Source organism: Mytilus galloprovincialis, chromosome 13 (assembly GCF_965363235.1).
Source record: "Mytilus galloprovincialis chromosome 13, xbMytGall1.hap1.1, whole genome shotgun sequence".
Taxonomy (NCBI): domain Eukaryota; kingdom Metazoa; phylum Mollusca; class Bivalvia; order Mytilida; family Mytilidae; genus Mytilus; species Mytilus galloprovincialis.
The window spans coordinates 64,022,752-64,032,791 of record NC_134850.1 but is presented as its reverse complement, the minus strand read 5'-3'; the positions used below and the strand labels follow the sequence as shown (position 1 = coordinate 64,032,791).

The window sequence follows — 10,040 nt, the reverse complement described above, 5'->3', positions numbered from 1 at the left end:
AGAATTAATGTTCACAATCGATTTCTTCACAAATTGATGTGAAAGAATAAAGAATAATGAGTGTAGCCAGATGTTAGAGTGAGCAAGGATTTGTATCTTACTGAATAAATCCTTGGAGTGAGATGTGAATGTCAGGATTTGTCAGTGACTCAGAACAGACAGAAGATGAAAAACAGTTTATTTGTAATTGTATAAATAATACCAAACTTATGGAAAGTGACTTTTTAACTTAGAAATAATAAAAACCTGAGCTATAATTTATGTATATTTCCCAGGATTTGTATAGCCGTAGACTCAGGCCTTGGTATTCCCAAAATTAAAATTAGTAGCATTTAGAAAACTAAACTTAGTTAAAAAAAAAATAATTAGAAAAATCCATTACTTTTGCAAATTCATGTTTTTATTCGTAGATATTATAAATGACATTATTGTACACATTTTCTAAGGTTTTAAACAAAAAATCACTTTAAATTTGTGTCGATTTTTTTTCCGGAATATAACGTAAAACTTGGTTTTGAGTTTTATAAATATTGAAACAAGAACTTCCGGTTCCGGCATTTTGTCAGTTGAAAGTTGAACAGTTGAGAAAGACTTTTACATTGATAGCTCCAATATAACCGTCCAAAATGGGCGTCCCTAAATTTTATCGGTGGATAAGTGAACGATATCCATGTTTAAGTGAAACAGTGAAAGAACTACAGGTAATACCACTTAGTATGCAGCCTGATTGCACCACAGTATGTTGTACAAAATGTACATATAGGCCAGTCACAGAACATTTCACAACTGTTGCATAATTTATCAGAACATGATTTATTTGTCAGTCTCTGAGAGAATATCATAAAGAAATTGCGAACACATTTGCCATTTCTCATAAATTTGACAAAGAACTTTACTAATTTTTGATACACTAACAAACATTTTCAATTTTACTTTCAATTCATACCTTTGGTCCATATCATTTCCATTAGCAGAAATACTCTTTTATAATACAATGATTTTTAAACATTTTATGGATTAACTGGATCCCTGCATCTATGAATTAATAAAGCGATTGTGACTGCTTTTTGTCGAGCCTTTGACTTTTGTCGAGAAAACGAGACATACATTTAGTGATCCTACATTTTGTCTTTGGTGGCGGAGGCATATTTGTCCACAAATATTCACTCTGTGGTTAAAGTTTTTGAAATTTTAATAACTTTCTCAAACTATCGTGGATTTCTACCAAACTTGGACAGAAGCTTGTTTATGATCATAAGATACACCTTATCGCTCATCCCGGCTGACACGGCCGCTTGAAATTTTGACGTAAAGAACAATCACTTTTCCATTGTGGCGTCAGATATTTTGTTTTATGACGTCAAAATTTTACGGGAACCTGTGTGATATCCAGTAATGGCAGACAAATAGTTGATAAGGTGTATAGTCATGATAGTATCCAGAAGTAAATTTTGTCAAAATGAAGTTCCATTTTTTCAGTATTTTACTTATAGGTGGTCTTTCTGCCAGGAAACATTAAATCACTCTGTGGTTAAAAGTTTTAAAATTTTTAATTACAATCTCAACTATTCTGGATTTTTACGTTATAAACCAAACTTGGAAAGTAGCTTGGTTATGATCATAAGATACATGTACATTTTTTAGTAACCAAAAGTAAATTTTATAAAACAACAATCCAATTTTTCCATATTTTACTTATAACTCTGCCAGGAACATTACATTTACTCTGTAGTTTAAGTTTTTAAGATTTTATTACTTTCTTAAACGTTTCTGGATTTGTAACTTTCCCTGACAGAAGGGGTCTCATTGGGGGGTTCTGATTCCGGATCCCGCATCCCACTTACTGTTTTGTCAGATTCCCATATCCCAATATTAAATTCTATTTATTTTTGTAATTTCCCGTGTCTGGCTAGACTTCATTTCCATTTTCATGGCACAATATTTTGACTTTCACGTGTCACACTAACAAAAAATCAGCAATCCCGCATCATAATTAGACCCCAACGAAACCCACAACAGAAGCTTTTGTTTAGGATCAAAAGCTAGTATCTTGAAGGAAATTTTGTTAAAATTTTGTACCTCTTTATCCATATTTTACTTATAAACGTACTGACTTAAGTTAAATTTTATGCCAAGCAAACACTCAAATAATGTAAAATAACATCACCTTCTACCAACCACTTTGACGGAAAGATAAAGATGGAATCTAGTGTATCGAATATGAGTTCAGGTTAAATGTACATATAGGTGCCACCAGATTGAGCTCACCAATTGCAAGCTTATAAGAGTAAATAGAAGAATAATTACAAACTTCTATTTTTTTAAACACTTATAATCATGAGCTGACCAGTTGTACTATTTGGTAGGATATGGGGTGAGGAATAACTGGATATTTTTTGCTTTAATTTAGATAAAATTGAAATGTAAAAAAACCAAAACAGGTGATGGATAATTCAATTTTACAAATGTACATATAATACAGTATGCTTTGTTTCTACTACCTTAAATAATAAGAGTGATATCTTTTACATATACAATAATAGAAATAAAGCACAATTAATTAATATGTGATTGGGAGAGCTCTACATCAATTTATTTCTGGATACAAATGGAATCATCCACACATGTTGCATTTTCGAATTCTGTTTTAAGATACCAGAATTTGACAATTTATACCTGGATACGAATGGAATCATCCACACATGTTACAATTTTTCACAAATACCAGAATTTGATAATTTATACCTGGGTATGAATGGAATAATCCACACATGTTACATTTTCTGATTTCAGATACCTGAATTTGACAATTTATACCTTGATACACATGTTACATTTTCTGTTTTCAGATACCAGAATTTGACAATTTATACCTTGATATGAATGGAATCATCCACACATGTTCTCATCCTGATGATAATAATCCACATTTCCGTATCACACTAGAGAAGATATTGGCTGACATCTGCCATTATATTGAGGTAATTTCCTTTCCTGATTATTATGCAGGGCTCACGCTACCAGGCGACTTGGGCGAAGAAGTCGCCTTCCCGACCGTCACTTCGCTTTCCCCGACCCCCAAAAGCGAAATCAAGTCGCCCTGTTCTTGACGATACTCGCTTTCAGTCGCTTCCGTCATCGGACATTTTCAATTTTTACCAAGTTGATGAAACATCAATTTTTTATTGATAATTAAAGAAGTTCAGACATAAACGATTCATTATCTTTAGAAAAGAGGTTGAAGCATTGTCTTCCCAGTGTGTAGCAGGTTATTTGATAAAAATACAACTTTTTATCACTTCATGCATTTTGCAAGTTCCGGTGCTTGTTTCTCGAAAACGTACATCAACCTAAATTTCGGCGGCAAAATAAGTTTGTTACTTCATTTAAACGTGATAAAAGTTGCCTCCAGTAAATGTCTAATACATTTATTGCATTAAAAACGTCATGTTCCTTTTCAAATAACTTGTCAAACATCGTTTATTTTTGTAAATTTTCTTGCATTCATCCGCCATTGACCGATTTCTAAACTACGGATCTGAACCGGACCAGCTATGACCGAAATCCGTACTTTTACAATAATTACTACAGACGCACGGACGGAACAGCTGACAGAAGAATATTGATCCCAAAGGGAAAAATTATGCATTCCACACACATTAAGAAACTTTTGGTTACATCTAATTGATTGGTGTATATAATTCCCTATATTTTTTATGGATTGTTTCAAACTATTGATTAAAGTTGCTTAACTCTGAGACTATTATAATAATTTCAATATATTATGGCCCAGCTTAATAACTTTTATATTTTTTTAAGAGAAACACTGAATTTCATACACAAGATAATTTTTAATTAAATTGTAATAATGATATACATGTATTATAATTTCTTTACATTTTTTAAAATAAATTTTTTTTTTAGTGCTAGATATTTAGTTTGAATAAGTTTCTCACAAGAACCTTAGTAAAACTTAAACAACTTTTAATTTCAAATGTTACTTAAATTGTATTTTTTTTACTCAGATATGAATTGAACAATATAAAAAGAACATTATTTACATATAGCCCTTTATACTATTGTAAAATCCAAATATTGTAGCGCACCGCTCGAATGAGCACTTCTCTTTCAAATCTCACCACTTCTCCCTATCAGTTTCAAAAAGAGAAGTCACTTCTCCCTATAATTCTGAAGTAGTGTGAGCCCTGTTATGGTAACTGTATCAATAAAAAAGTTGTTGGGTCAATGAGACAGCAATTCATGTACAAGAAAAAAAATATCCAAACAGCTATAGAGAGCAAGATACAAAATTCAACAACCAATGAACAATAGTCATATCTCTATACATCATGATACGTTGGTGCAACATATAAAAGTTGTACATGTAAATGAACAAGATAGTCTATAAGACATCTAATTTGTTGTTGAAGGATATGTCTATGCCCTAGAATGTTTGATTAGACATCATTCATGAGATGTATTGTTTAAATGTAAACAAGAAACAGATCTGGAGCCAGATTCACTTATTCAATAAAGCAAATGCTCTGTGGTACAATGCGTGACTGAGTGACTCATCACTCATGTATAAATTAAGTAAACATGTTTTACACTTTAAAAGGCAAGAAATCCTGTATTTTTAATAGGGTGGATCTATTTTGTTTTTGTATTTACACATATATATTTATTGTTCCAAGAAAAATTAAGAGGCCATGGATGAAGTTTACGAATTATATATATATATAAGCACAATAATTTACACATTTGATAAATAAATTCCAATTATAACCATACTTGTATGTTTTCCTGTTTTCAGTTTTTGTTTCGTATAATAAAACCAAAGAAAGTGTTCTTTATGGCTATTGATGGAGTTGCTCCAAGGGCAAAGATGAACCAACAACGAGGAAGAAGATTCAGGTTAGAATGATAGGAAGATACACATTTAATGTTAAGGGACTTTAATAAAAACAAACGGTATGGGGTTTCCATCCATGACATAAAATCTGAGTACTTACACAGTAAAAATACACAAAAAACAAAGGAACATCACTTTCATTGTTGCACTTCATTTCAAAGTCACAATGAGGCCTTAATCACAGAGAAAAAACTCTCAATCCACTGCAAATTAAAGATGGTTCCTAGCACTGGTTTTAGTGGATGGAATTGTTTTTTTGGATAGACTTTGGAACAAGTTTCACCACCATTAATTTTACATCAATTACTTTGACAGAATGTTCATTAAGATAAATAAATATCATCTGAAGCAAATGTTTTTTAACTTTCCATGTTTAACTGGTAAAGGTTTTTGGAGGTTATAAATAGTATATAGCTAGGATATGATGGCCATTATGATCATAACAGCTCCTCACAGTTATTGAAAAGATATTAATTTTTATCAGAAAAATTTAATTGTTGTTTACAGATCTGCCAGAGAGGCAGAAGAATGTGAAAAGAGAGCTAGAGAATCAGGGGAAGTTTTACCCACAGAGAAAAGATTTGATTCTAACTGTATTACACCAGGTAAGAATGTGAAAAGAGAGCTAGAGAATCAGGGGAAGTTTTACCCACAGAGAAAAGATTTGATTCTAACTGTATTACACCAGGTAAGAATGTGAAAAGAGAGCTAGAGAATCAGGGGAAGTTTTACCCACAGAGAAAAGATTTGATTCTAACTGTATTACACCAGGTAAGAATGTGAAAAGAGAGCTAGAGAATCAGGGGAAGTTTTACCCACAGAGAAAAGATTTGATTCTAACTGTATTACACCAGGTAAGAATGTGAAAAGAGAGCTAGAGAATCAGGGGAAGTTTTACCCACAGAGAAAAGATTTGATTCTAACTGTATTACACCAGGTAAGAATGTGAAAAGAGAGCTAGAGAATCAGGGGAAGTTTTACCCACAGAGAAAAGATTTGATTCTAACTGTATTACACCAGGTAAGAATGTGAAAAGAGAGCTAGAGAATCAGGGGAAGTTTTACCCACAGAGAAAAGATTTGATTCTAACTGTATTACACCAGGTAAGAATGTGAAAAGAGAGCTAGAGAATCGGGGGAAGTTTTACCCACAGAGAAAAGATTTGATTCTAACTGTATTACACCAGGTAAGAATGTGAAAAGAGAGCTAGAGAATCGGGGGAAGTTTTACCCACAGAGAAAAGATTTGATTCTAACTGTATTACACCAGGTAAGTTAATAAGATGATATTCAACTTTTATATGTACAGTTAAACATGATTTGCACCATTAAAGTATTAATACACAAGCATGAAAAGGCTTACGTTAATCACAGTATGGCCTAAAAATTATGCAGAAAGTTATTTCCAATTTATGCCTAATAAAATACTTCATATATAAGTCATAATACAGTTTAAAACTAGAATATAGCATTTATGACCAGTTCTCAGTATTTAGGTTCAATACTGTAAATTAAACTTGGAAAGGACCTAAATTAAAACGGTTTTAGAGTCGTTGATGTAATAGATTGTACTGAGAGAAAAAAACATCAAAATAAAATGATTTTTAAACGGTTAAACAACAGCAAAAAGAAAGTTGAGTTTTAAAGTAATCAATGGATAAGTACAATGAAAAAAACTTTAAGATGACATAATTTGAGTAGTTGTAAATAATCAAATGTTCTATTCATCTGTTAATTTAAAGCTTTTTCAGCAGCGATGTTTTGTGTTATTATTGTACTTCTAATACATGTAAAATTTGAGTCTAGTTGCTCTATTACACATGCTTAAATATTGTAGGAACTGAATTTATGGTAACACTCCATGAACATTTGAAGTATTTTGCTGCACAAAAAGTATCAACAGATCCATTATGGCATGGGGTCAGAGTATATCTATCAGGTCATGAGGTATGGTTTATGCATCATTAGTCCCATTAATTTTGAATATGCTTAATGATAAGTTTGAGGTCTAAAATGGAAGAGCATATTAAGATACACATAACCTTTCAACTTCAACACATCAAATTTAGAACATGGATTTTGATAATGATATGTGTCCTACATTTGTAGAATAGTCACTACTGTTATCAAATTTTTTGAGTGAGTTTAAAAGCAGTTGCTAAGGAAAACCAATATCAAAATCAATTTCAAAGGTGCAAATACAGACTAGTTATTTTAATATAATTAATAATCTCCAACATTTATACAACCAGTTCTTGTCCATCTTGTCTAATGGAAAGTTTGCCTTATAGTTCAGTAAAGAATAGGCATACTTTTTTATCTTTAGAATTTTTATAATTTATTATTTTTGTAGACCCCCGGAGAAGGAGAACATAAGATCATGGATTTTATCCGACATGATAGAACCCAGCCAGGATATGATCACAACACTAGACATTGTCTGTATGGGTTGGATGCTGATTTGGTAAGGATATCTTCAAGAAAGATGATTTGACAATGTAGTCTACTGTCTGTCAACTGATTTCAAACATGATTTCATGCATATTGGATATTGTGTTTTGCCAATCTCTGCATACAAAACCTATAGAAAATTTGTAATTTGTTGAACATTAGAATTCTTGGTTAACCTGTACCCACCAAATCCATGAAAATTGGTACCCAACAAATAATTATGAATTAAGAGAACTTATGTCTGAAATTGTATTTTGTTTATGCTGTTCATTTGAAGACTGTACTTTTTATATCAGCTGTATAACAATATTTTGTTGAGCCAATATTACAATTTTCTGACATTTTGTCTATATATATTTATAATTTACAGATGATGTTAGGACTGTCAACTCATGAACCACACTTTTCATTGTTACGAGAAGAAGTTAGATTTGGTGGAAAGAAAGATAATAAAAGGTGAATATTATACAGTAAATGACAATTGATTGATTACTAAACTGAGAAAAGGTTAGCTTTATATTGTTACTGACAAATGATTGGTAAAAAAATCAGCTAAGTTCCCTCTTCACCTTAATTTAATGTACTGGGTAAAATTAGTAAATACTTAATAGATCTTTCAAATTGTATATATTTTCTAGGTTGTTTACAGCTTTTGCAACATGTACTCCTGAATTGTAATTTGTTCTCCTGTTTGAATGTAGAAAAAGATATAAAAAAAACCTAAAGCATCCCTGTAGGCCTCAAGCTATTTTGCAAAATATAAATGTGCTCTATGCATGGGCATGTGGTAATATTTTACATAGAAGTACCAACACAGTTTATAGAAGTTTCAACTATAATTAAATTTTATCTGTTTCAGACCAGCAACCCCAGAAGAGACAACATTTCATTTATTACATCTATCTTTGTTTAGAGAATATTTAGACTTTGAATTTAAGGACTTAAAGGTTTGTGGTTGTTTTTACATTATTAAGACTGAACTTAAGGGCTTAAATGTTTGTGGTTGTTTACAGATTGTATAGACTTTGATTTTAAAGACTTAATTATAAATAAGAACTAACTGTTTTATGAATATTGAGTATTTTGCAATGGCAACAGCACAATGTAGCAATGAAACAAAAAAAACAACAACAAGGAATTTATTTCCAGTTGAGAGAACCAACAGATATGTAAAACTACTTTTATCTGTTGAGCATGAAGTAATTAAAGATAATTTTGAATGCATACAGATTTAATCAATGATTTTGTATATGTATACTATTTGTAGTTTATTCTGTTTGTTTATAAGTTATTATAATGTACTTGAACCATTGATTGACATTTCAGGGAAAGTTACTGTTTGATTATGATGTAGAAAAGATTATAGATGATTGGGTCCTGATGAGATTTCTATAAAATATTTTGATTGTCATTTCAGGGGAAGTTACCATTTGGTTATGACGTAGAGGCGATTATAGATGATTGGGTATTGATGGGATTTCTTGTCGGCAATGATTTTATCCCAAATCTTCCCCATCTACATATCAGACACGATGCTCTCCCCTTACTGTGGAAAACTTACATGGACATCCTACCAGAATGTGGAGGTATCATAAGATATTGCTTTAATGAGGGATTTTAATTTTAACTTTGAGTGTTAAAGTTATTGTTGAACTTCATACTCTGGACAGTGAGATATTGTAATGATTCATAGATATGAAAAATATATTTGATATCCAGGTGCAATTACAAACATTACGTGTAATCGAAACAATCAAGGTAATCACACAAACAATGTGTAATCACACAAACAATGAGTAATCACACAAACCAGGTGTAATCACACAAACCATGTGTAATCACTCAAATCATGTATAATCACACAAACCACATGTAATCACACAAACCATGTGTAATCACACAAACCATGTGTAATCACACAAACAATGAGTAATCACACAAACCACGTGTAATCACACAAACCATGTGTAATCACTCACACTAGTATTTACTATGATGTACAGTGATTACTATGTTATTATTTTGGTATTTTTCTGTATGTAAATCTTTTTTGTTCTTGTCCATTTCACAAATATATGTTTCAGTGTTATAAAGGTGGACTACTTAGAAAGGGGATGTATGTGGGCTAGAGTTATAATTCAGAAAATGTACATAAAATAAATGTTTTACCATTTTTTTCAGGGTATTTAAATGAAGGTGGTCATTTGAATGTACCAAGATTTGCAAAGTACATGGAAGAATTGAAAAAGGTAATTGACATAGTAGCTGTTATTTAATGTTTTGGTCTGACAGACAACTGTTTGTTTCTTATCAGGAGTATTGCTAGCGTTCTCACTGTCATTTTATGTTGTTGGCTGTTCACTCATAGAAACATTAAATTGTGCAATAGTTATAAGATCTTTATTTGTCTTTTTGACTAGGCATGGTAAAGCTTTACATAGAGTTGAACTATCTCAAATTCTCAATGATATCAGCTTTGATGCAGATTTTTGTATTCTTATTATCTATATATGCGAAAATTAGTAAGTTTATCATTTCAGATGGAAAATATCAACTTTTTAATGTTATGAGGTTGTGTCATGCAGAATTGATCCTTAGAATTTTGTTGGGCTTATCAATTTAAATGTAACTGGGAGGCTATTGAAATTGTCTTTATATTTTGACTATAAATATTAAGC

General features: G+C 31.4%; 1 protein-coding gene across 1 annotated transcript in view; it reads left to right on the top strand.

Moving 5' to 3' along the window:
- The first annotated feature begins 537 nt into the window (after positions 1–537).
- The window catches only part of LOC143056582 (5'-3' exoribonuclease 1-like), a 43,550-nt gene continuing 34,047 nt past the window's right edge, over positions 538–10,040 (top strand). Inside the window, 10 exon segments of the mRNA XM_076229683.1 lie at positions 538–701; positions 2,850–2,981; positions 4,814–4,914; positions 5,420–5,517; positions 6,749–6,858; positions 7,265–7,375; positions 7,733–7,818; positions 8,222–8,309; positions 8,780–8,948; positions 9,544–9,611. Of these exon segments, the coding sequence (XP_076085798.1) occupies positions 627–701; positions 2,850–2,981; positions 4,814–4,914; positions 5,420–5,517; positions 6,749–6,858; positions 7,265–7,375; positions 7,733–7,818; positions 8,222–8,309; positions 8,780–8,948; positions 9,544–9,611 (1,038 nt within the window). The 5' untranslated portion in view covers positions 538–626.